A 27717-nucleotide genomic window follows, 5' to 3' on the forward strand; every position below is an offset into this window, starting at 1 on the left:
GGGCGTGAAAGTCTGGCTGGGTTCCCGCTGTCGGGCCGGGTGGGCGGAGGGAAGGTGTCCCTGAGGCTCCTCCTGCAAAACGGAGAGTGAAATCCGCTGCGTGAGGCGACGGCCCAGGCAGGCTGACAGGCGAGTCTTTACCCCGGCTCCTCCCCGGCAGGACCTGGGCAACGGCCCCTTAATGTTCCGATCAGACTTGAAAGCCCGGCCCCTCTCCTGCCTCTGACTGCCTGCTTTACCGGCATTTTACAGAAATTGCCCACTTTAGCGCCTTTTTCACGTCGCCCGGGGCTGCGAGGGCTTGGTGGCCGTGCCAGGTGTAGGTGCGGTGCTGCGCAGTCCCGTTTTGGGAACGGGCAGATGATACAGCACTTCCAGCCCTTCTGCCTCTGTTTGATTGCTGACCAGCAGTTGTGGCAGCGTGAAACCGTGGTGGAAGCGATCTCGTGTGGGTGCGAGTTGCATGTTATGAGAAGAAGTCAGATGCAGCTGTGAACTTATCAGCCTTGTGTGTTTTTCAGATTGGAAGAAGGGGGGTTGTTTAGCTGTGGGTCTCAAATTCAGATGTTTAGCCAGGAGAAATACTGAAGCTTTGTCAGTGTAACAACCCCAGTTCCAGGTTTTGGGCTTTGGGTTTTTTTAGTTTTTGGAAAAAAATACCCCACTAGTATAAACACAATTATGATAATGCAAGAGCATATGCTGGTAAGGACTTTATGTTAAAAGTAATTTTTGCTGTTAATAATTAAATTTTCCAACACGTTTCTCTCATGCCTTCTGTCGTACCGACGTGGTCTAAGTCTTTCTCAACAGCTTGGAAACTGATGAAAATTTGTCAGATTCCTAGTTAGTTAAAGCTTTTGGTAAAAAAGTGAGTGTATTTCCCAGAGAAATTGAACTGCTTGGAAATACATAATTTCCTGAACTTGACTTGTATCATGACACAGGCAAATCAGGTGCTGTGGGACTTGGGAGGAATTATTTTTCTTTTCTTTTTAAGTGTAAGAAGTTATAACTAATGTGAAGCCCAAAGATTTGTTTTAAATGGTCTGAATTCTCAAAAAGCTTTAATACTGGTTTTGAGCAGCTTGGTTAAAGTTAGTTTACATTCAGGATAATTTAATAATTTTGAGGCCTCTTCTTCAGTGGTATCTTTTTGACATTTCCACATTAGTCTTGCTTTTTTTATTGTGGTTTTAAGACAATTTTTACCTTTATATACTGATTTGTGTCGTCATAAAGTCCTTCACAAATTCCAGATTGTGGGGATGACTTTGTTCTCTGTATACAGCAGAAATTATTTTTCAAAGCCATTGGGGCTGTGGTATGTTTAAGATCTGCAAAATTTGGTCTTAAACAGGAATTTGCTTTCCTGTTCCTTTTTCTTATGTGGAAAATGGAAGGTGCTACAATTCTGCTAGTAAATCTGTGTTGTCCCATAGAAAGGACTTGAAACTGGGAACACCTGAGAACTGGTGGTAGCTCTCATCTTTTCTTGTTAATGTCTGGGGATTGGGATAGCAGCTTCTCTTCATACTCTCTCTTGAGAAAAATCTTCAAGACTTGACTGCTTTAGATAATGAAGGGAGCACAAGAGATAAATCCTGTAAATTTGTATTTCCTTTGAAAGGTCATTTGGAGCAGCAGGGTGTTTCCAGCAAGATCAAGCCTGGACTTGTTCTGCCGAGAATAGAAAAAAAACCATACGTGGTTGGCATATCTATTTGTGAACAAGCCCTGATGTGATAAGCTGTGCTGGGCAAAAGCACCTCCTCAGGGAGGCCAAGCATACTTCCACCTGTTGCATTTTGAATCACTTTCTCATTGAATTTCACGGGTTAAGTTAGCATGAAGGTAGAAGATGCTGGATGCTGCCACTGTGGTGGGAAGTACCACTAATGTGTGAGGGTGCAGTAGGTGGAGCCCTCGCTGTGTCGGTGCAGAACGAGGGAGCTCACAAACTAGTATCTGTGTCTTGCTGGACTGCCTCGAAACTTGCCAGCCCAGGTGTTAACCTGATGGACTTGCTTATCTGATATAACTGATGATAATGTGCTGTGATAGGCAAAGGATTGCTTTGCAAGAAAAAAAGGTCTTTGCTCTGAGCAAGTGGAAATTTGCAAAGTTTTGTAAAGGTGCAGATTTCTACCTGGGGGATGTAAGATTAGGTCCTAAGAAGTCTGGGCTCTGAAAGACTTCATAGTATTCTTTGTGCTTCACACAACAACAGTAGTGCTTCACATCCAGTTTGGGAAAAGAGCTCTGTTTTCAGAGCAGAGTTCTGCTCCGTTTCTCTTGTGGCAGGAGCTCTGACAGTACAACTGGAGTTTCACAGTTGCTGCTGTGTGCTGACTGACAAGTCAGATGAAATAATCTCCGTTGCTGCCTCTGCACTGTGCTGATGTTTCTGAAAACGCAGAGGCAGAGCTGCTCTCTCAGCATGATAGTAAGCCTGCTGTCTCCAGAAAAGAGATATTGCCTGGTTTTTGAAAGGCTGAGTCAGAAACCTGAGAACATAAAGCTTAAAATACAAACTAAACCCGTGTCTATTTTCCAGACATTTGTTTAATTTTTTTGTTTGTATTGCCTGTTAATTTGAGGGCTTTATCTAATTAATTTATTCTGGCCTGCCATTCTGCAAACCATTGAGCAACTCATAGATCACTTGTCTCACCAATATAATGTTGGTCATTAAGTTTCACTCAGATGTTTCTATATCAAGTCTAATTAGTCCTTTTGTGACTGATCTTTGTGTGAACTGGCTAGCCTGGGATGCCGCTCATGTCTGAGACATCTGCAGCGACAGGAAAATGAAGAGATGTATTCAGATAAGTGCAGTGGCCAAACCACGCCCTGTGCTGCATGAGGAGATGGAAAAAAAAAAAACACAGGGCCAGACCCCAGAGAAGGTTATTCTTGACTTCAAATCTGACAGTCAATCCAGTTCCAAGAGTAAAAGCAAGAGGGTTTTTAAGTGTATCCTCTGTATTCTTTGAAACCACCAGTCGCACCCCTCCGTGTGCAGCTCGAGTCAATCTATGATACCTTCCATTCGGAGGGAGAGAGAGAGCACATCTGGCTTTCTAGATACTGGAATAAATGATGTGTCTTGAGCCACGTAGACAAATCATTGACCCCTGAAGAACCAACCAGGTATAAGTGTATTACAGGCAGAGTAAATGACTCTTTTCTCCTCCGCCTCATGAAGGATGGGAAGAAATGCAAGGACTAAGATTCATGTTTTTCAGATGACTGTCCAGCTGAATGCCTTGCAAACAGAAGCTACAGAGGAGGGGAAAAGAAAAAAGCTGTGTTAAAGCACATCTTTTCCTATTAAATGACAGTCCATAGTGTCTATGTGTCTTCAGTTGTCTGAATGCTTTGGAGATCTGTCCAAGGTATTGTCCAAAAACTGCCTTGTGTGTTTGACCATGATATGGATCGGGTTTCATGGGGTTTTTACTACTTTCTGAGCCCTGTTAGCACTGGTCAACTTTGAGGAATTACTGCATCTCCTGTAGAGAATTAAATTGAGAAAACAGGGTAGCTTGGTTCACACGTTTGTCCCTGGGAGGGTTAAGCACCTCAGTATGAAATGAATACATGGCTTATAAATAGAATCCTCTTTCACAAAATGCAAAACAGTCTTTGTTTCGCAGGACAACGGGAACCAAAACCAAGCCCCAGAATGAATGAGCGCTAGAACTGCACAGCTGATAAGCTGTACAGGACCACCTTTGGAAGTTACTGAGATAGACACACTGAAGCTTTCAGGTGAAAGGGACGCTAGCATTTGAATTGCAGTGTATTTCAAGAACTTATTAAGAGAAACGATGCGTTTGTTTAGAAAGTCTTTTTGCAGACTAAGTATTTCTGGCATTTAGTAGTGTCCCAATAAGCGATCTGCTGCTTTCCTGGGCTTTCCTGTAGCATGTTCTGTAGCATTCAAAATAAGCATTATTATGCTATAAATAAGACTGGGCAAACCTTAAAGCAAAATGACCGGATCCCTGGAGCCTACACTCTGTAATTTATTCTAGACCTGTTTTGGTCCACAGATAAAAGGCGTAGATGAGAACAAGAGGGTGACAGCAGTGTGATAGTGCAGTGACTCAATTCAAAATGTCGCTGTGTGTGTTAGTGCTGGAGTTTGGCAGGGCACTGCTAACATCATTGTTGCAGCAATCCTGAACTGCTAATGCCTTTGCTGGCCAAATACTTCCCCGGCTTACTCTGCTTTGAAGTCTGTGCTGAGCTCAGTGCTGCTGCAGCTATATTGTTATCAGTACCAAAGGTAGCTGCTTTGAAGTTAGTTGAGGTATACTGATATGAGCTGCATGCACACCTTTGATCGTCATGTAGATGTAGTCATAATAAATCTTATTTCCTGATCATAGATATGCTAATAGTAGTTCTTTTTGGGAAGGCATTGTTTGGATCAGAGGATGCTGGAGGCTTGGCAGACTGTGGAAAGCATTTTGTGCTTCTGCTGGGATACTATATAATCCAGCAAAGCCCAAAAAAGTGTCCTGAGTTTAGGCAAATGAATAGTTCTGCAGCTTTCCATGAGACCATTTGAATATTTACCTGAATTAAGGCATAGTATTTAATACTCTGCAGGATTGAGCAAGTAACAACATACAAAAATATCAGTTACGCTTATCAGCAGAATATGCAAAGCAGGTATTCAGGATGATGATATTTTACCATTATCTGATTGTTTCAGCATGACTACTATAGATGATAGCAACAGGATCATGGAGGTGTCAAAGAAAAACCTGGGGGAAGGTTTTCTATGGAGAACTTCTGAAATGAGCTCACCGGTCAGTTGCTTGCTCCCATGCTGTCTCCCGGCTGTTCCTCGGTTATGATAGTCCTCACTTGTCAGATCTTAATTAGTAACTGCAGCATATGCAGAGAGGATGGCAGCAAGAGCTGCAGTGATCTTTGGTGTTCTGTCTTCCCCTACATGTGTTTGTTGGGAAACCTGCAGTTTAAATGAGCGTGGTAGAATGAAGTTACCCTGTACATATTATGGCTGTAATTTGTAATCCTTATTTGCTATTCAGGTTTTGTTTCAGGTATAACAATTTACATATTCCATTCTGAAACATGCATGCTCTAAGGCTTGAATTCAGATGAATCTACTTCTAAGTTATACAAATACAAAATGAAAATGAAAAAAAAAATTAAAAATCAGAATACTTATGAAGGGGAAAAAAAAGTACTTCTGGGTCCTTGCCTTCTGGTAACTCAGAAATTACTAGACTGCTAATCCTGGCAGATAAAGGGAATGGTTTTCTGGCAGAAGGGAAAAACAGATTATCATTAGATTAAATTATTAGATTAAGTAAGAATATTTTTTGAGCACTTTGGGGGAAGGGTCTTTGTTTTGTAGTGTGATGATTTTGGGCGGGGGGGGGGGGGGAGTTGTGTGGGTTCTGTCAGATCAAATAACATTACCAGCACATAGCTATAGCTTTCTCTTTATGATGATCCATATGGTATTGTAAAAGAGACTACTGTCGGTAAAATTTCCATTGCATAGAGCACTGCTCAGATAAGAAGGTTCCAGTGTATGATCCTGCAAGGCAACTTGCACATATCTGCTGCCACGCAGGGAGAAAAAACACAGAGAGAGCGGGGAGGCATTCTCTCATTTGGAAAACAGCACTAGTATTGCACTTCTGATTGCAAAAGTTGACTAGCAAAAGGACAACTGCAGCAAGCAGAGATGGCAAGCAAATCTCTCATCAGTTATGTTTCCCTTTTGCAGCTGATGAGGAACACCAGCAAAATGTGGTGGCAGCAGCAGCAGTGGCCAGGCCTCGGCCCCATGCTGAAGAGCGGGGAGATGGGATGCCAAGGCGCCGGAGGAATATGGGGAACCGGATGATGGCCCAGAGGAGAGCACAGCAGGCAGAAGACTGGGTGGAAGGTAACGTTTGGTTCACTTCATCTTGCAAACACTGAAATGGACCTTAAGAGCGGATGTTGATGTTGATGAAGGGATGCGGTTGGCTCCTGAAGAAAGTTTTTCAGTTTTGTTGATTGTGAATTATTTACAGCTTGACTATAACCTATTTGACTGTCTGACTTCTCTCCATACTTCATCACTTGTCTCTAAATACCACTTACCTTTAACTGAAGTGTCTACCTTCTCCTGTGGTGAATTTAGGCAGTTTGTTGTGCCATCACAACATATTCTTCCCGTACTTCATAGAAACTGCCTTTTGTATTTCTCCCTTAGCCTTGCAGGTTAAATTTGGGTAAGCAGAATCCGCACCTTGCACTAGAATAATGAGCTGTAGTAAAGCATTGGTTTCTTGCACATCAGTGGGAAGCACTAGTTCCCAAAGTGATCCCTTCAAAATCTCAAGTTTTCTTTCTGAGAAGCCATGCAGGTGGTGATCGGAATCAAGCCAATAAGCTGGAGATCACCACAGACTGCAGCATTTTGTCTTACTGCCAGCAGGTTGCTGGAGACGAGTCCTCTGTTCCTGTGCTGGATGTACCGTTAATAGCTATACTTCTGTGGTGGGGTTGTAGACAAGAATATGGTGATAAATAGCATGTTTCTACACCCTGCAAGCCTCACTCCCTTTGCTGGTGAAACTTCACACATTATTATCTTTATTACTAAGGAGATTATATCACCATGATTCACCTAACTGGATTCTACTTTCAGATTGTGGGTTAAGTGTTCAGGGTTTCTGCTGAAGTATTGATAAAAGCGGGCTTTGCTTCACTTGAGTTTGCAGTGGAGAGCAGGGTGTCTTTCTGGTCTGCAGTAGGTGAGAAACAGTGAGCACACATTTCTGTGATGCCTTAATTAGGGGCTAGTTGCACTTTCTTCAGCTCATCTCCAGTTTGTAGAAAGTTTCTTGGTCTCACATTGGGAGGTAAATGTGCCATTTAAGCTAATTATGTTCAACAGTTTCACAAATGCAAAATTGACAGGTCTGAACTTTTCAACTTTGATTATTTCTTTTCATGTGATAACATCCTGGAAAGAAAATGGAAGCTAAAAATATTTCACTTTAAACTCCAGACATCAAATGTTTGAACACCAAAGGCTGACAGTGAAGCTGTCAAAGCAAACGGCTCATCTTAGTCACTTTAGCAATAGAAGAATCTGTGTCATTGGGCTTTATAAATAATTCTTTTGCAGCTTACTGTACATCATATGCAAGTTCTGCATCTCTTGCATGGTTTTCTTTGAAATTATATCCCTGTTTTATTTGGGTTTTTTAAATTTCTTTTTCAAATTAAAACAACTTCTTGCTCTTTGCTTCTGTTTTGTGCTTCTTTGTGTGTTTTTATATGTATTCTGGGATGATCTTTCCAAGTGCCTAGGCACCACTGCGTAACAGTAACAACCAAAGCCTTTGGAGACTGAGCATAGACGTCAGCCATATGGCTATGGAGAGAAGCATCTGTCCCTGGTTCTCCAGCGCTGAGGTGTGGAATGACTAGTGGCCATATTACTTGGGATTAGGCCCCCCCTCTGTCACGGGCTGGCTGTGTCTGTGCTGCAAAGCCCTTAGCCTGGCCCTGAGCTACATGTATTAGTGTGGGGTTTGGAGGTTTTTTTCTCTTGGAGAAGGATGTGTTACATGTTTTGAAGCTCACTGTGTGGGTGTATGGCATAGACCTCGAATCTCCTCTTGGATTTGTCTCCTTTGTGCAGGGCTGTGTGCTTTCATCTCTATGTCATTGCAATATAGAGCAGTTTTCTCTGATTACTGCCTCCATTTGAAACTGTTGAAATAGCAAGTTACCTCCACAGCAGAGTTTTGTGTTACAAAAATTAGTTGACTTGCATGGAAAGAGAGTCCAGAATGTATGCAGTGATGTACAGTCCCAGGCAATGCAGGACCAGTTGGGGCACCTAGGGCTGAAGAGCAAAGTTATTTGTCAGTGTAGACAGAAACCCTGAGAACAAGCCAGTCTGGTTTCTTTGCTCTTGGCTTGTAAATGTTCTTGTTGCTTTAGAAGGCTTCCGAACATCTGAAGTGGATTTTTTTTCGTTGTTAAAATACTGGTAAATTTGCTAAAATGTTTTACTATTAAGTTTCTGTTCTGTGTGTGGAATTTCCAGTCTGGGCCTGTGCTTAGCTTTGGGCAAAGCTACCTGATCCTGCTCTGTGTCACTCTGACTTCTGCCACAGGTCGGTGCAGGCACAATACCAACCCATTGCTGCAAGATGTCTAGCCCTGAACTCAGGAAGGGCATGAGGATGTCCTGGCCATATCTATGTTACCCTTACAGACATAAAAGTGGAGTAAGGTAGGAACTGCTGTTATGACCAAAGTATTCTGCCTGTTTGGAGCCAGTTTTGCTGACTCTAGGAAATGGTCTCGAAAGCAACACTTGCAGGCTTTGGAGCTGTGGTTAGCATGAGTGTTTTCTGTTTTCCATCTAACAATCAGATTTCAATTCCAGAATGAGAATGAAAGCTTCAAGGATGAAATAGTAGCCCACAGTTTCTGCTGCCTGTGCTGAGCTGTTGTGTTGTGACAGTACTGAAATCTTTTGCAGAGTAATGGGGGGGGGGGGGGAACCCAAAACAAATTGCGGCACTAGGATCAGAACCCTGATAACTTTTAATTGTCCCTTCTGTAGTTGAAATATTAATCTTATTTACTTGCAAGTCTGGATAAGGAATTATTTAATACAGACAAAGATATGGATTATTATTTTGAATACTCAAATCTCCACCCATTGCCAGTGGAGCTAAACCAGGTTATAATTCCTTCTTTAGCTTAGTGGGATGGGGTAAGACACCTAAATAACTTTCAGATTGGCACAGACAGAAAATAAAGGGTGAAGCACTAAATGCCTGAACTTTCCTACCAGAATTGCAACCCACACCATGTACGTAGGTTCCTTATTCATGGGTTCCATGTGGGCTGCACTGTACTGTGGGGGCAAGCCCGCTAGCCAGCTGCCTACGCTGGCTCGGTTTGCCTGAGTAATGTTTTTCAGTGGTTGGTTGAGTACTCAAAGGAGGTCATCTGTTATGAGAGTATCAACATCTATTAATATACTCCGATGACCAAAGATTGCTGGGGAGATATTTTTCATTGGTGACAAAGTAATTCTCGAAATGACTGGGACCCCTGAGCTGTGTTCCACCAGTGTGACTTCCAGGCTGGCTTTAGAGAAATGGGTTTGGTTGGCTTATATGGCCCAATACAATTCTAGTCATAACACCACTGTCCTTCATGCAGTGCAGTGCAATCTAGGCAACTGTTGTTAAAGTTTGTGTGCCTCAGAGGACATCTGCTCTGCATATTGTAGCAGAGTGCCTGTGCCTTTCTGTGTGGAAAGTAAGTTGGGAAGGAGAGTTCCGAATTCATGTTGTGATGTTGCTTCTGATATCCCAGCTAGCAGACTTAATTAGCTGTGTTGTATCTTAATTTAAATTGAACCTAGACAGAAGTGGCTTTGTGGGGCTAGCTCCAGCCAAGATGAAAATAAACTCACTGCAAGGCAAAAATGCGTGTGGATTTCAGCCATTAATGATTTAGGGCAGGAGAGGCCAATCTAAGCAGTGGAAGGAAGCTGGGGAAAGGGGATAAACTGGAGTTGGGTTGAGGGTTGTTTGAGGCATGGGGTAATGTGAATAAATAGCATTAGGCATTTTCCAGTTTCAGATCCCATGTATTTATTAACTGAGGACGGTCTCTTTCGCTCTTGTTTTTGCCTGACTGATGCTCTGAGTGCATCCACTTGGACTTTGATCACCTTTGGATATGTGTAAAGATGTTTTGTTGAGAGCTTTTATTTGGTTGCTGGTCACATGCAGAAAAAGCAGTAGTCCAATTCTCTAGTTGAGCTTGCTCTTCCAAACCTGCTTATTGTGCTGTGAACATTGCAAAAAAACTCTGCGGTGAAGTAGGTACTTTTCTTGATGCTACATTTTTTTGCTTCTTGGAGTAAAAAGTGGCCCAGCCAATCAGATGTTTGCGTAAAAGTTGTAGTACCATAATTTCCTATCAAGTGAACTTAGGATGAACTTATAATGGCAAATATGGTTGGGTCATCTTGATCCCACTGTGGTAAAAATGAGGATGATGATCTGAGGCAAATGTCTGTTTCCTTGAAGAACTGTTATGCATTAGTTCCGAAAGCGACTTTGTACAAACATGTAGTAAGAAAACCTGCCTGCCTCAGCACGCGTTACAGAGTTTGCAGAGAGACAGAGGCATGCAGATGCAAAGTGCCTTTCCCAGCGTTGTTCTATCAGTCGGTGAGTAGGACGCAGATTTTGCAGTCTAGATTTTCTGTCACTTGGAGTGGTATCTTGGACCAAAACTTGCCGCTGTTGATTTGATGGAGTGGCATTTTTGTTGGCTGAAACTGGTGGGTGTTGCCACATCATGATTTAGGGTAGTTACAAAGAAACAGACTTCTCTAAGAATGGGTAGCAATCTCCAAACCACCAAGCAAAACAAAGACCACTGGACAACCCTCTGGGTAGAAGGCTTTGATGGGTGTTGTGGGTAAGGCTAATCTAGGTGAAGAAACAAAGCAAAACAAGAAGGATGTGCCAGGAGAGCCTAAGCAGCCCAGTGTGTTTCCAGGGAATGTTTTCAAGGGTTTAATTTTGCAAGATGCTCACTTCCACATCCTACAAACCATTGACCTCTCTGACTTGTTGCAAAAAGTGTTGCCAAAAAATGGGACATTGTTGTTTGTTTTTTTTAACAAACAGAAAGTAAGGACTTCATCAAAGAAATAATTTTGTTTTATCAATGCCATTTTTTCCAAACTGGTACAAACCATAGGCTCTCTACTTTTGGCAGCAGCATATAACTCCAAAAGATTAAATATCACAACATCTGCATGCTTTTTCTCTGAGCTTCTTAGCTTTGTACATCCAAGCACGGGTGTAGGAATGTCCAGTATGGTGAACATTGGATTAAATTTACTTCCACAAGATCAGTAACAATAAACCCAATAGCTTTTGACAGTCTGAGTGCTCTAGCCTGTGAAATAAAGCACAGTAACGAAAAGTTAATGTTTCCAACATAAATTAAATCATAAGGTCCTCTCTTCTTTTGGTTGGCAAGACTTGGAGATCTCATGTTTTCCTTCATAAGTGTTAATAATCTATATTGAAGAAAGCACAAAACAAACAAAAAGTTTTAAGAAGTTTTAATAAAATAATTGGGCATGTTAAAATACCCATTATTGCTTTGTGTAGTGTCTAAGTCCAGCATTCAAACCTTGCATCTAAAAACATCTTGCATGAGTGTTCTCTGCTAGTTTTGGGGGGAAATAGTATAAAAAATAATTATAATTTTTTTATCCCCATTCAGTGATGGTTACTGTGCATAACTTAGAGAAAAATGTTTGTGTTGAAATTTCTCAAAATAAGAAGCACTTTGTCTAAGCAGACTCTCTACCTCGCATGTAATGTTCCATCTCCCCATATTCTGTTCTACCAAAAGATCTGGAAAATGTGTAAACTCGGAAACACTGATGTGTTCCCATGCTGTTCTTGTTAAACAGCTGGTAATAAAGCTATAATAATCGATGTGGTAGTTGAAATAATTTAATGCTTAATTGGTAGGAAAACCTTTCTAGTGTAGTTAAACTTTGAATACTAATATCCTAACTAGTAAATCAAAAGTTAGTTTTGACTTGCTACTATTGATATAGAAAGTGATTTTAGTGTTATCAAAGTATCCACAACGTGTGTCTGCCCTTGAGACATTTCAAGCGCAGATGGTGTGTGGAAGAGGTAGGTGTGTGGTTTCTCAGTTATACCACATGGCTTTATTTGAGAAAAAATTTCAAGTCATTTTACTTCTGCTCAAAAGGGCTGATGTCCTTTGTTTGCTGACCTTTTTCTGTCCTAAGTGTAGGCTGATTTTGTGGCTTCAGATTAATAAGCCAATGTCTTGTTTGTTTCCTAAACTGGACACCTACCTAATTAAAAAATAATGAAGTTAAAATTGTTAGGACTGTGCCACCATAGAACTGTGTTACTGATGAATGCCCACACCTTTCCATATGGCAGACTCATTCCTTTTCAGTGTCTGGTGTAGTACATCTATTCAGTGTTAATAACACGCATCTGTCTTCTGCCTTCAGGATGAACTGTTTGTTTTGCCTGGCATCTTAACTCCCCTTTCTCTTAATCCTTTTGTTAAGTGCTGCATAAATAGTAAATAAAACAGCTAGCTGTGCCCAAAGGGCTTCTTGTGAGTAGCCACATGTGCAGCTTGCATCCTTTTTCGTGGATGGGAATCCATTTTCTTCATTTCTAAAACTTAATAGGAAGCAAGAGAGACCCTTTGGACATAGATGACAAGGGCAACTAAAATATGTGATTGGCTTGTTTAATTTGGAGTTTTTGTATATTCTGTACGCAGTAGCTGGTAAATTCCTGTCCTGATAGAGAACATCAGCATTCCAACACACTTTCTAATGGTATTGGGAAGTATTTTTAAAAAGTATTCTGTAAATTTCAAGAGTTTCAAACCTCTGTGTGACTATTAACTGATTCCTGTTGTCCTGCCTTTCAGTATGTTCAAAACGTTAAGGAAAAGCTGAGGTTCTCTGACGCTCTCAGCTGTCTAGCTGAGCAAAACCCGTGGTTGTATAAAGCATAATATGTAAAGTGGTGTGAAAGCGTCACGGTAAGTCGGAGTATTTCTGCATTCTGCCTTTTGGAGCTGGAAGCTGGTGCGAATGCTTTGGAAGCTCTGGAAATGTTGGTATAGTTATGTTGAACTCCGTAAAGATGGACCAGAACATGATGGTAGGGTTGTGACTGTAGCTAAAAGCAGTCCCATTATTTCACATTGACGCAGTTCAGGTGAAGAGGCTCCTGTGTGCCTTGAGGTTTGGTGTGCTTTATCAGCACCATATTGTGAAGTGGGAACAGGACTTTCATGTCCTGTGGTACTGTGAGCAGTTAAGGAAGGTCACTACTGAAAAACTGCTTGCATCAAGTTCAGAGCACTAAACTTCTCTCCATTTCCTGCTGTAACCCTACGTACATCCCAGAACTGCCATGTTTTAAGGCATCAGATAAACTATACAGAGAGAGCATCATAGAACATCAGTCTTCAAACAAATACACGTTTACAGCTTCAACTATGCAGTGATGTCTGATGTTAGGCTTCCCAATTGAATATGCTTGTAGGCTGGCCCACCCTAGTGCTTTGGGTGATAATAAACCGCTTTCACAAGTAGTGAGCACAATTAACTGAATGTCTTGCATCACATCTGAAGCACAGGGGCAGATGGAGTGCACGTTCCCATGGACTGACCCCCCCCATGAGGTCTACTAGTGTTGACAACTATGAGTATGTAAAAAGTGATTGTTGAAAACTGCTGAAACGATAGCTTCTTTATGTGGAAAAAAAAATAAACCGGTGCAGCTATTCTGCTATAATAACCAATTGATTCAGCAGATCCTTTTACCATGTGCTTATATTCTTGTCAGCGTGTTCAGGTTTATTTAGCACATACTAATTGCACCCAGGTTTAGTGCACTGTTGACTCTTAATGCTCTGCTGAATCATTGGCTGTGTCTGCATCGCTGTCTGTCTTTTGCTCGATGTGACTCCATGCACTAGAAAAAGCTTCGAGGAAGTGGTACTTAGAGGATCATCACATCAGATGCTTCAAACAGGAGGAAAGCAAATGCTACTGAACAAAGGCACATTTGATCCAGGACTAGAAAAAGGCTTTAAAAGCCTTTCTAGACTTCTGCCTGACTTCTGGCTCAGGTACTCTTAATATAAATGAAATCTGAGAAGCATTCAGAGCCTCAGGTTGAATAGAGTCATAGATGGTGTGTTATACTTGTGATGTTTTCCAGAAATAATTTTCGAAAGAATAATACTAGTATTGAACTGTTAATTTTGGAGTAGTAGCTGCTAATGCTGGGTTGCTCGCCCATTGTGTTTGGAACTCCCTTTGGCCTGGTGTTTAAACACTAAAGTTATTTTAAGCTTCAGCAAAATTGTAGAAGCAACCGTGTCAAGTCTGACTGTCCCCTGTTGCTCTTTTTGTTTGTAGTGTAGGAAGGGGGAACCCCTTTTGATCATCTGGGTAATCACATACCAGTAATTCTCTGAAGCCCAATTCAGCAAGCCTTCCTCCTGTTAACTTCCATGTCCTGAAAACAGTTATTTGAGAGCCACCTACACAGCTCTCAATTACATTTGTTTCTGATTATGTGTCTCAGTGGCTTAACCATAGTACCATACCATGTGTTGGAATTAGTAAAACAAGAGTGTTTCAAACCTACTTCTGCATATAAAAGAAGGGTGTCTTGTTCATCCATGTGCTCCTTTAACAGCAGCTTTTTTTGGGTTCCCAAAAAAGGGGACCAGACTCTCTGGAGGGAGCTCCCGGAAGAAAATATCCTGCTGCAGCACTAGCAAACCAATTCAGGTGATTGCCACAGTACAGTCAGCTCCAGGTACAACTGCTGCAGGCTCTCATGAAACTAGTTATCAAACATGATGGACTTCTTGTTAGCCCTGGCTTAGAAACCAAGGGCTCAAGGGTTGTGTGAGTGGGAAATTGTGGGGTTTTTTTTTTCCCCCCAGTGACAAGGGCTAAAACTTAACTCAGGAAGAATTTCCCCTGCACACTTCTCCCTCCCTAGATAAACACTGCATGTCAGCAAAATTGCAGGAGCTGGCTGTGCTGTTCTTCAGATTACCCATTGGACTTCAAGTGTGTGGATCTGAAGTCAGCATCAAGCATAACAGCACTGTGGATGCTCAAAGTGTGAATTACTTTCCCCAAAAAAGGGATCCATGTGATAAAGATCTTTCTTTTTGATTCTGACGTCTGATTCAGACATGTGAATCTCTATATATTATAGTATAGTGTTTCATGAAGTAAACTAGTGATTTCTTTTTGCATGTTGAGGTCAATCCAGAGTACTTATGTTGTAGGATCAAGGACTAATTTAGATTATATAGGCACAATATATAGACACAAGTAAAGTGTCCAGATGTTCATGAGACATTGGTGCAGTGTAAGAGAGGAGGAAATGGCAGTCTTTAAAAGCTTTTCAGTCTTACTTAGCCCCCTGAGTGAGCAGAAATATAATGTGTTTGCACATTGTTTGAGCATGATGCTTTTGTATTTCACAGTTGTGGAAATCATCTTTATAAACAACCAATTGTCATACAACCGGGAGCTATTTTCATGTAGTTCTATTGCAGTCAGGCCCAAGATTTGCATTGCAGGGATTTTTGATTTTTTTCTTCCTCCATTAAAGGTTAGTTATATCAGGGTAGAACCAGTAGATGAGTGGCATACCTCTGAATCTTACTTTTTGAATGGATGTCTGTTGTGCTAAGCTTAAAAGTAACTGGGAAGAAAGTCTCTGCAGGTCAGCATTAAGCAGTAATATAATCACAACCATTATCACATTTTCTGTATAAGAGAATGTAAGTTTTTTTAATTGTGGAAAGCAGGAAATACAAAGCCTTCCTTCTATGGATCAAATAATTTTTTACCTCTGGCTTCACTTGAGTGTGTTTGCCTTGCTACTTGTACTCTGTGGCTTTGGCAGTCCCTGTGGTTTTTTTGGGTTTTTTTGCCTTTTTCCATCTAATAGATCTTGTCTGAAATGTATGTGTCTCCTTTTAATCTGCTGCTGCTTTCCTGGGAAGCAGTAAAGTTTCTCGAAGGGACTTTTTACAGATGATTTAAAGTTTGTCATTTACATAATGTTGCAGAGGAAGATGATGCTGAGGAGGTGCCAGAATTTCAGGTGTCTGGGAAAATCGGAGCAAAGAAGCAGAGGAAATTAGAAGAGAAACAAGCCAGAAAAGCACAGAGAGAGGTAAGCATTTCCTGCCACGTACAGAGACCAGAGCAGACCCTGAATAGCAGTACTCAGCAAAGAGCTGATGATGACAGACACCCTGAAAAAGCAAAGGCGGTATCATTACAACAGTTGTGTTTTTGTTTTAAAAATGTAAATTCAGCTTTTTGTGTTGTACCCCAAGAGGGCTATGGAAAATTGTGTCTCATTTTCTTTCCATTAGGTTCTTTGGCATTCTTGTGAGGAGGAGAGAGGAGTTTAACTCTTGAATACTTTTTATTGGATGTTTCCACAGGCTTGCAGCTTAATGTCAGTACTGTCTCCCCTTAAAAATACACTAAAGCCCTCATAGCATTGTTGTTACACTGGGTGTATAACCAAAACTGGGCAGTTCGAGTAGTGTGCCTGTGCTCTCATAGCACAAAAACTTTGTATGGGTTTATGTATGTTTAGCCATTTTTATTGTTTTTAGGGATTGGGATGAGATTTTGGTCAAAGTTTGGCCCTTAAAGAGAGACCAGGTATACAGATTGAACACTCTGTGGCTTTCTCAGTTGTTCTTTCTTAAATCTGCATGTAAAAGTACTCACGTAAATACTGTTGCATTTTTTCAGTTTTGACCAGCGTTTTGCTGTTAACTCCAGGGAAGCAACAGGCTTTTTGATACTTTCTGAACTGTGCGCGTGGATGGTAGCAAGTTATACATTAATTCCTTTCAATTGTTCTATATATTTTTTGCAAACTCTGTATTGTTCTGTAACTTGGAACATGAGGTTGCAAGAAGTGGATAAAACTTAAACAGCCTTTGCATAATAAGAGCCTGGAGTGCACGGTAGACTTCACACAAAAAGCCAGAGTTTATGAAACTACTAACATTTCTAATGTGTATAGGGTCAAAACAAACCCAGTGAAATCCCATCTTGAGAATTTTGTCGTCACCTGAGGTTTAAATCAAATTTCTGCTTTACATTGTACTGGTATGCCCTCTAGATAGGGTGGTTGGTAATAAACTTGGTTATTATGTTATATATAAACTTCCATTACGATCCTTTTCTCACTCTACACTTTAACCATTTTGTCATTACTTTCCATATTCTATTTAATTCACCTCTTTTTTTGTGGAAAATCTGAGCAAAGTTGAATGAAGTTAGATAAGCATCGGCTGGTGGAGTGAAGAATCTTTTGTTTCATTTTAAAACATGCTGATTTTTATTTTCCTGTGTAGACAGATAAATTCCTCAGTTAGGTCTTTTTCTCTGAAACATTCAAAGCCAGAAATCCTCAATTTGAGTGTCTTCTGCTTGTTCTTCTAATATATTTTCAAATTTAAATATACTGAAGACAAATAAATCTCTAAACAATATGCTATATGCCCTTCCCCCCCCTCCCCCCTCCCATTTTGCATCAATCTCTTTGCAAAGTTTGGTTTAAAAACAAATAATAAAATTATTTGAAGAGACCAGTGCAGCTTTTTCTTTAAGAGAATCTTCCCAGGTTAATGATAAATTTGAATGCACTTAGTTTTACAGAGTTTATATTCCACTTTCCTTTTTTAACTCTCTTCAGATTCTATTGAGGAAAAATGGAATGCCATGACACAATATTACCTAATATCACTACAGTAGTAAGCTCATGTACATACAAACCTTAAACCCTTACTGAGATACAGATAATGCAAGTGAGAAGGGTGGTTTCTAAACTTACCACAATGCTGTAGGTTGGGGATTGGGGAGTTAAATGATGATTACATTATTATTATTCTCTTTACTGTTTCTTTCTGAACATGCATGTAGGAAGATAGTAAGAACCCCCCATGGTATCACATTATGAAATTAAAAAACATATATTCAGGAAGAGTAAGGCTTGGCTTGCATCATTTATTTTATTTTTTTTTTTTAGGCTGAAGAAGCAGAACGCGAAGAACGGAAAAAACTTGAGTCAAAAAGAGAGGAGGAAAGGCGGAAAGAAGAGGAGAGAATACGTCTCGAGGAAGAACGACAGGTGGGATTAGTTGTATTTATAGATGGAAATTTTGAACCAGGTTTGTCTTTGAGATTGTTTCTGTGTAAGTTTTGTGATCAGCAGAACTCCCTTTGGCTTTCATTATTATTGCATACATCTTTAATTTGTTTGGTTTTTTTTTTCTCCATTTTCTTTGAATTACAGTAATACTTAGTTATTTCCGTTGTAGATCCCAGCTTTGTTCCCCTAAGTGCTTGGCAGAAGGGAAGACTGCTCCAAACATCAATACACGCATACAGCAGCAAGCACCCACCCACGATCGAGTCTAAGGCAAAATGAAACCCAACTTCCTGATAGTGTATCTACTACTGCTGTATGCCATAGTGACAGATTGTTTGGTCAATTTGTTATGTTGACAAACAGAGCTGATTAAGTTGGCTGTTAGTTCATCTGGGAGCTATTTAAGTGCAGGTATACAAAGGAAGGAGTTGTACTTCATAGTGAGAGGAATTCTGGGGGTTGCTTGCTTGGTGTCTGACAAGAGAAGTTTGGTTATCACAGAATCATAGAAAAATATAAGTTGGAAGGGACCTGCGGAGACCATCTGGTCTATCCTCCTGCTCAAACCATGTCCAGTTAGAGCAGGTTGCTCAGGACCTTGACCAGCCTGGCTTTGAGTGTCTCATAAGGAAGGAGATTTTGCAACTTCACTGGGCTCACCATGGTGCTCATTTGAGCTGCCTGCCTGACAACTGTAACCAGCAGGGCAGAAAGTGAAAGACATCAGCAACTGATTTTACAACTGTTGTGTAAAATTATATGATTTTATTCTAATTATACAAGTTTGCGTGTGCTTCACAAGTAAAGGATTCTAAATTATGCATACAAATGTGTGTGTTAGCAGGGGTGACCCAGAAAAACAGGTACTGTGCAATTGAAATGCTTTTGTTGAATACTTTCATCAGTGAGGGAGGCAAACATTTCAAAGCCGCTTTGTGTATACTGGACGTCAGTGCTACTGGCTAAGAACTAGGAATGAGTTTCACGCTCTCTGATGCTTGAGCAAGTTGTGTGGTAGCGTTGCAACATGCTTCTGGAGGCAAGAACCAAAGTGTTCTGCACAATCCTGCGCTTAGTAATCGCCGTCCCAGGGGAACATAGCTCCCAGCTTTCAGTATTAATTTTTTGGGATACTTAAATGTGCATGGAAATTTGTGTCTCTGGTTTGTAATGAGCAGATTTATTCTAATTTGTTCTAAGCACAGGCTGTGTAAGTGGGATGTGTTGCTGATAACACTTAAAAAGAGGAAAAGACAATTTTACCTTTCCTCTGTTCAAGGTATGAAGGCAAGATAAAGCAATTACAATTATTTTTTTTCATACATTATGCACACTGATTGTGTCCATGAGATTTTTTGTAGAATGTACATTTACCTTTATCTTCTGAACTCTCTGTTTGTTTCCTTTTCATCAATAGAAGGCTCCTGAATTTCAGAAATTGAAGTGGATGAGCAGAATGTCAATACTACAACATCAGGATATATAGCATGGGCCAAAACTTTGACTTGTAAAATAACTTGAACAAACTTCCAGGAGACCAGTTATTCCATAGCTGCCCTTCTGAGAAAGGTGTAGAAATTTAGAAGTACCTTAGTGGGCAAAGCATGAACCCTGAGACTGGATAACTGATCTCAGCTAGTCTGTGCCACTCCTGTGCTTAGCCAAGCCGTTTGCTAACAGCAGAACTATCAACCCTGTCTTCCTGTGGATCCCTGTCTATTGCTTTTCCCCTGCCCACACACTTCAGTAGCACCAGCTAATGCCTTGTGGTCCCTGTGACCATTCTGTTTTTCTCCTAAGTATTGCAAATTTCTCCTCCTCATATTTGCAGCTCAGAAAGAGGTAAGACGAGCTCTGGCTGCCTCTAAAGCACATCTGCTGCCCATCCTTGTATGCCAGGGAGCTTAGCATAACAGATAAGTGAGATAGCAGTTTTCCTCCAGTGATGTATTCTTTTAAGTGCTTTGTCTCCTCCCAGTTACCTAATTTATTTTTTTAAAATTTTTTTTTTTTTTTTTAAGATTCTAGGAACTCAATCTCCTTGAAACCCTGAAGAGTTGGTTGAAATGAACCAAATGACTGGAATAGTCTAGGGAGGATTAGGAGGGTGCACTTGCTGGATGCTAGCATTGTTTAAATGTCACTTCCTTCAGACGAGGCTAATGAAAAGAATTCCAATTTCTTCCAGAGCAGTAGCAGCATGGGCAGGTGAATTGTTAAGCAAATTGCAGTTGAGCTTGGCCAACCTGATCAAAAGGAGCTGTAGCCCAGAACAAAGATCTTACCTTGTTGATTGCCTGTAGGTTTGACTGGGGTTTAGCAGTGCAGCTGGCTAATCAGGACTAGTCAGGCATGGTTGAAAAGTTGAGTAGAAAATAAGGGTGAAATTCTAACTAGGTGACTCTTCACACAGAAAGTGCTTATTAACATATTTGACTCTTTTTGATCCATGTCTGTTCAATTTAGGGCTGAGTAATTTATTTTGGTTGAATGAGGAAAATTGTATTTTATTTTACTTTAATTTTCAGTATTCCTAGTAAAGATTGCACTAAAACACTTCCACCTCCATTTCACAGGGTTCAGTGAAAAATAGGAATATAAACTAAGGCTTTGGGGTTTTTATTTTATTTTTAAACTTTGTGCTCAACAGTCCAAAGGAGCATTTACTAGAATTTTGAAAATTTCTCAGATGCTTGAATCAAAGTTACTATTCACTTTAGGCAATAACTTCCTTGGCTACTTAGATTCTGTAATTTTAACCTTTTTTTGTTTGGTTCGTTTGTTTGTTTTTCCAGGTAGTCTCTGTCAGGGAACAAGCCAACTCACTGGGCTACCTCAAGAATGTTATTCTGCTACTCAGGGGAAAGTGTTTTCAGTATTTTTATTATTTTTTTTTTTTGCTTGGGTCTAAGACAGGCTGATAATCCAGTTACTGCTGAACATTTTGAGTGCCGATCGAAGTAAATGTGTCTGGCAATATTTAATTTTCATCCTCAAGTGGTTTTTAGTAATTTTAAGTCTCTGTTTTCATCTGAGTCTTTAACAGGAAACAGAACAATTCAAGACTTACACATGTTTAAGGCTTTGTTGCTGAGTTTCTGCTTCAGTCAGCAAAGAAATCAGTAGTATAGGGAGCATGATAATAACAAGACTTCAGTGTTTTAGTCCTGACTGGTTGATAGGAGGGGAACCAAATTGAATGAGTAGATAGTTGATTACTGTGCATGTAGGCATAGCCTGTCTTTATGATCATAACATCTTATCTTTCAAATCTTGTTACAGACTGATTGTATGATGTAGGAGATACTGCCTCTCTCTTCTAGGTCCCTACAAGCGATAAAGGGATCATTGGATTTATTGTGTTTTTATAGAATACATAGGAAAAAATGTCATTTATACGTTCCTCTAGAGAAAGGATTCTTCATTTCCACAAGTAACATTTTGTCACGAGTAAGCCCTTGTGGACTACACATGTGGTAATAGTATTCCAGCATGTAAGTTAGGACATGGAAAGACAAAATTATGAAAAGTAGCGCCAGTACTGATAATCATGAGATAAAAGCCAGAGGGCGGCTGGTTGGACGATTTTTGGAGGCAGTTTGATTACTGATGCTTCTGTAGTTTATATAATCCCATAGGCACAAGAAATTTAGTTTATTACTGAAAGTTGTCTGAGGAATGTTATGGTTGTCAGCTTCATTTTTTTTCCCTTTGTTTTCCAGTACATCGGAGTATTTCTGCAGGTACAGTGTCAATGGCAAGTCTCCAAACAAGCGCAGCCAGCTTTGTTAGCTAAATTTCAGTTGAACTTTTTTTTTTCAATTTCTCTCCCAAGAAGTGCTACGAAAATTGTGCTAACTTCTGTGAACATTGAGAATGGCTTTGCGTAAAGGAGAGTTTCCTTTCAGTGTTTCAGCTACAACCTTAAACTAATAGCTGAATCCTAGTCAACTGCACTGGGTGATTCCTGTGCCATTAAATACCATCTAGAAGTTAGTCAGATGACGAGGGAAGTCAAATAGATCAGGAAGATATAAAGTCATGTTGCAGCATGCAGATCTTTTAGAAGTTCCCCAGTGTTGATCTCTGCTAAAGTCTTCAGGACTATTAACCCTTTCACACAACACACCCCACTCAAGTAGCTTAAGATTTAGGTTTTAGTGGAAATAATGTATTCTTGAGTCAGATGAAAACCCACTTTGTTTTATAGGCAAACTGATCAATCTTTCCAGTTACTTCTGGGTAACTCTACACAGTGATGTACTACAACTGGGAACTGTGCCTTCAAGGGGCTAAAGTCTTGCAGATACTTGAGAAAAATTACCCCTGGTTCTATCTAAATGTATTTGTATGTACATATAAATAAAATGTGGTTGCCCTTTGGCTACAGTGTTGCAAACCAGATAATATATTTTTAAATTCAAGTTTCCTTTCCAGTGTTCTGATGACCTGATTGGCTGTGCATGTGAGGAAGCTCCTTTATAATTGGCATTTGCTTCAGCTCTGCTTTACCCTGGGGATTTCCCTTTCACTCTTGGAGTTTTTTAGTGGTGAGATGGTTTACCAACTGCCACCTTATCAATGAGAGCGAACTTCCTCTGATATTGCAAAACAGTGCCTTCATACAAAGCCTTGCAGATTGCTCACACAAGAGCTTTTTCTTTTTTTTTTCTTTTTTCCCTGTGCACAGGGATTTTTGTAGATTTTACTCCTTCAGCAATAGCACAGTGAAGCTAAGGGAGCTGCAGGGCTCACAGCTATCACTCTTCTATACTAAAATGGAGTGTTGAGCAGGGTGTGTTGCCCGCAAATCCTTTGTGGAGTGGACTGCTCTGGAAACATAGCTTGATTCAGTAGAAGAACTACCAGTCTTCCAGCAAGCAGGCTTTTAACTGTTGTGAAACAAAAGGCCACAGCAGTAGTGGGGACTGGTGTTTGTCCAACGTTACATGAAAACAAGATCTGTATTGCTCAAGCACAGCTGTGCCCGAAGTTTCTAAGCCTGGGCAACTCCATTTAGGCTTACAGTTTTGCATTTAAGTGCCTAAATAAAAATGGTCTGGATCTTAAGAGCTGTAGAAGTGGAGGACCGGTTAGTGATCCCAAGGGCCCTGTTGAAGCCTTTGAGAACTAAGAGCCTAAGGTTTTGCCCCTTTGATGTGATATTTTGATCATGTAGGAATAGGCACCAGGTTTTAAAATGTTGATTGTTGAGTTATTTTATTATGTGTAGCATTATGCAAACATTGAGATCTGAGTGCTTCTCAGCAGAGCTTTTCATCATCTGTTTGGTGTTTATAGCCACTATTGATACATAAGCAATGCATTTCTGGAGGCTGATGTAGACTACTACATAGTTTCAGTTTAAGCATCAGCTTTGAAGTGTGTATACTTTACTGAAAGTTAATTTCTTCTAAGAACAAGTTGAAAAGCTTGCAGAGAACTCATTCTGCTCTGATTTTGAGGGGATGAGGACTGGTGAGAATGCTTATTCTGTCTTTCTAAAGGTATTTTTTTATTTTGTGTGTAAACAGTGGGGGAGTGGGGAGGAATCCTAGAGATCCATCTGCTCTGTGTCAAATTATTTACTGTAAAGGCCCTTTTTGATTCCTGCAGAACCTGCACTAACAGCACAAAAACTGGATGCTCTACAAGGAGGGTTTCTTTGGTCCATGAACCTCAAAGCATTTGGTGTAGGAACCAGAATGCTTTTCCTCATTCTGCATGTCAAGGAAACAGCTGCAAACAAGGAACAGCTGATAGCAGGTAGTGGTTGAAGGTAGTCCAGCGTTTGGCCTACCTTCCTCGCTAGCAATGAGATCTGTTCCACTTAGCAGCCGACTAAGCTGCCTATAAATGATTTGTGTGTCAGCAAGTTTGTCCTTATCTGATTTGGAAGAGAGTTGGCACAGCACACAACTAGTTTCTTCTCAGGGAAAGCTGCTTAGACAAAGCTCGCAGAAAAGCTACTTACTCCGTAGGCCAATATCACTTAGTCTCAGTGTCACCTTAAATGGGTTACTGCATTGAAAGGTAGAAACAGTAGTTCAGTATCTTCTTGCTGGACAGTATTGTAAGGGTCCTCACCCTTTGCTAGAAATAGTAATGCGTGATAAACCTTCAAAGGCTGTAATCTGTCAACCAGCCAGAACAGTGCAGTTACTCAAGCAGCATCCCAGGACTCCAGAGGGATTTGTGATCCCAAGAGTCAAGGTCTGCTTCCAGCTGTAAGTCTAAAAGAGTTTTCAAGTCACTGTGGGTTTCACCTGGTAAAAGACTGGGCTCTTGTGCAGTCGGCACTAGCATTGTGATCAAGGTAAGAGGCAAACACAAGGTAATGATCTGAATGGACCCTCACAGCAAATCCAAGTCCTCAGTGGGCAGGTGGGAGACAGAGGGAGGCCGGAGAGCAGTGGAAAGACTGGGTGCAGTGGGAAGTTGATGCTGACCAGGTCCAGTATAGGAAGGGGTAAGGATACTGGAAAGTGTCTCCCAGAGTGCTGGAGATCTACAGACTTCATGGAGTTCTGGAAGCTCTTGGGTCTCTGCTATGCAAGGTGGCACATGAGACTCATCACGAGCATGTCATGGTAGAGTCAATCCAGCAGTAATAATGTGGACATTTTGTCAGAAAAAAAGAGAGAAGGATGAAAGGTTTGAGTGATTTTTTTTTTTTTTTTTTTTTTTTTTCCCCAATAAAGACATGATCAGAGTGGGGGAGTTTACGCTTCACGTGCATATAGTAAACTGATAAAAAAGAAATCTTTACACTGTAGGAAGCCCCCAGTTTGGGTAACATTTAGGTGGGTGAGACGAGAAGCAAACCTGCTTTGAAAAGAAAAAAAAAAAAAGCACACAGCTGAAGGTGAGCATCTGCAGTTACCAAATTTCCATGATGCTGGGATTTCCCCACCACTCCACCCATCATGTAAGGGAGGTGGCCCAGCTATTATCTCTCCTCTGAGCCACATGCTTCACCACTTAACTCCACAGCAGTTAATGAGATCAGAATGGGCAGAGGTAAAGAAACCTTACTAACAAAGATGTGGGTTTTTTAAAATTTGTTTGAGCTGAGTGCCCCCGTATGACTTGCATGAAACAAGTACTGGTCTCTGTTTCATTAGTAGACCCTGGGGTGCTGAGAGTGTTTCCGTGTGTGGGTTATGCACACAGATGGACTGGTTTTTGTGGGAATGCAATCTGCCTAAATTTGACCCTGCACCTACCGTGCAACTGCTGCATGACTTGGGCATGTGAAAGAAGAGTGCTGGCATGATGGTGAAAAAAATAGCGTGAGAATAAGTGTTAACAAACAGCCTGACTTTGCTAGAGTTCCCCCTGCTCAGCTTCCACTGCTGTTGCTGGTTGCTTCTCCCAGTGCAGTTGTCCAGAAACATCTCTCCTATTGGCTTTGAACCAGTTCACAGTTTGCCTAAATCCTTCTTTTCTACAAATTGAATCATAGGTGAATTTAGGTAGTAAAGTATGTAAGACTGTGCAGGAAGTGGCTGGGATTTTTAGTTATTAGATAAAAAAGCTTCTGGAAATACTTAGTGTTATGGAGGAGGCTACAACCACCAGTAAATATGAGGCTTTGAGAGCTGACACACTTAAGCTACTAAAGCAATGGCTCAGACCACCTGGAAATGCTCTGCTGATCATAGCATCAAAATTTAGTATCTGGAAAATAAACTCATGTTGGCTTTTAAGGAGTCTGCAAGAGAAGGACTGGTAGCTGAGTGCTTTGCCAGTCTCACAGCAGAGATGCTTTTCTGCATGTGTTGGAAATGGAAGTACTGGTAGCACATGCAGGTATGCTTTAATAAAATTGAAGGCACTGTTCTTCAAGTAGGTAAGGAAGACAGGAATGAGTCTTGTTCGTTTGTTGTTAGACTTTCCAGAAACAGGAAAATACTTCTTAGTTATTGTTGCTCTCAGTTGTAAATGGGACACTGTCTTCCGATTGATTTATTTATTTATGTTTTTGTAGATCTATCTAGAAATTTACCAAAGCAATTTCCAGGTCTTGTGATTTTTTTTTTTTCTCATTTCAAATCCTGTTGAATTGCAACCTCTGTAGTAGACATGGGGAAGAACCTTATTCTTGTATTTCCAGGATCAAGATTAAATTTAATGCACTTACAAGAAAAGAACAATTGCTTTCACTTCTAAATGAAATACGGTTATGCTGTTCTTGGCATCTGTAGCGCTTATACGGGAAAAAAAAAATCTACTGTTGGACTTTTGCTAATAATCATTATGGTGACGAATGACCCAGAAAATGGTCTTGTTTTGTCTCAAGAGCTTCCTTAGATCTGTAGTTTTTTCATGAGGTAGTGGTTAAAAAATGGTTTTGATTTTGCACATACAGTAAGATCATTTCAGTGCTGTTGTTCTCATATGTTGATAGCATTCCTTCTCATGACTTTCTGGGCGTTTGATTAAACACGATTTGGACCAAATATACTTTCTCTTTGGTTTTTATTGAAGGGCAACCCTCCCATCCCCATTTCCGGTATCTTTCTAGTTTTGGCCTTACATGGCATCTTTTTTAATATGGACATTTTTCAATATACTTAATTACCTGTTCCTGTCAGTTCCTGTTTTAATGGATCAAGTGTTTGCTTTCCAGCTATTTAAGGAAGCAATTACCATATTAGTGTCAAAAATGTAGCATGGCAAGCATTTAGAAATCAATATAGTTGTTCTTTAAGAGATTAGTTTCTTGTTAATAGTAAAGGAATGTCCAGGGATTGTCATTGAAATCTGAAGGATTTATCTTTCTAAGTTTTAATCAAGCCCTTGCAACGTGATAGCAGCCAGAGGCCAGTCAAATTGGAATCTCTTTGTACTGGGTGCTGTACAAACATAAATTTCTCTGTGGAAGAAACCTTTGTGTAAGGAAACATTTTTCTTCTGTGTGAAGTTACATGTGTAAACTGTTTTGGAGAAGAGCAAAACAAATTTTAAAAGAAAATCACGGAAAGCTGCAAATTTATGAGCTTCCAGTAACAACCTTTTTTTATTTGAAACATTTTTTAAGTAATCTATCACATTCCAAAACTTTTAATCACAGTTTTTCTGTGTGAATGTGTGAGTATTCTACATTACCCAGTATGCATCACTATTTCACTGATGTTGGTCTTGGAGTTTTCTGGGTCGACTTTTTTTTTTATATATATATATTTTATTTTTTTTTAAGGACTTTAACATTTCTTTCACGGTAGGTAACTGAAAGTATTTTTATTGCAAATAACTAAAAGCAGAGCCTGTAGGTTATGGTTAACAAACAAATGTGTAAAAAACCTTTTTAATACAATGGTACTTTGTCTCCTATGCCTCAAATACTTTATACAGTTCTTGACATTCCATGTAAACATAGTTTACTTGTATGTCATAAGAAAGATTTTACTTGAAACTTTTACAGAACAGCTTCTTCTCACACACAGATGGACAGCAGTGTAACTCCAGTATTCTTTGTGATCACTCCTAATGAACACTAGTGCATGTCAGAGCAGAATTGGGGCCAGACACTGAAAATGTGGATGTTGCATCAAAGTACAGTTAGGGGCAGGGACTTCCTGTCACGGGATCTGCAGAAGCATATTCATGCAAATTAAGAAAGCAGGTTGCTATATAAGAGTGATTTTCTCCCCTGTGTCAGATGTGTTAAGAACCAGCCTAGGTATATTGTGTGCAAGCTTACACTACCATGCAAGATGGTTACTACCTTAAGGGTGGCTTGTGAAATTAGTGATACCGTCATTTTAGAAACCTTTTATCTGCTGTCCATCCTAGTAAAATCAGACTGCAGATAAAGAAGATGCTACTTAAAACTAAACCTGATTTGGGGAGGAGCAAACTGACCACTTGTCATCTT

General features: G+C 40.4%; 1 protein-coding gene across 1 annotated transcript in view; it reads left to right on the forward strand.

Moving 5' to 3' along the window:
• Window positions 1-27717, forward strand: part of DDRGK1 (DDRGK domain containing 1) — a 39389-nt gene that overhangs the window by 484 nt on the left and 11188 nt on the right. Inside the window, exons 2-4 of the mRNA XM_074147299.1 lie at window positions 5777-5938; window positions 15727-15833; window positions 17715-17816. Of these exons, the coding sequence (XP_074003400.1) occupies window positions 5777-5938; window positions 15727-15833; window positions 17715-17816 (371 nt within the window). The remainder of the gene's footprint in view (window positions 1-5776; window positions 5939-15726; window positions 15834-17714; window positions 17817-27717) is intronic.

Source organism: Numenius arquata, chromosome 5 (assembly GCF_964106895.1).
Source record: "Numenius arquata chromosome 5, bNumArq3.hap1.1, whole genome shotgun sequence".
NCBI classification, from domain to species: domain Eukaryota; kingdom Metazoa; phylum Chordata; class Aves; order Charadriiformes; family Scolopacidae; genus Numenius; species Numenius arquata.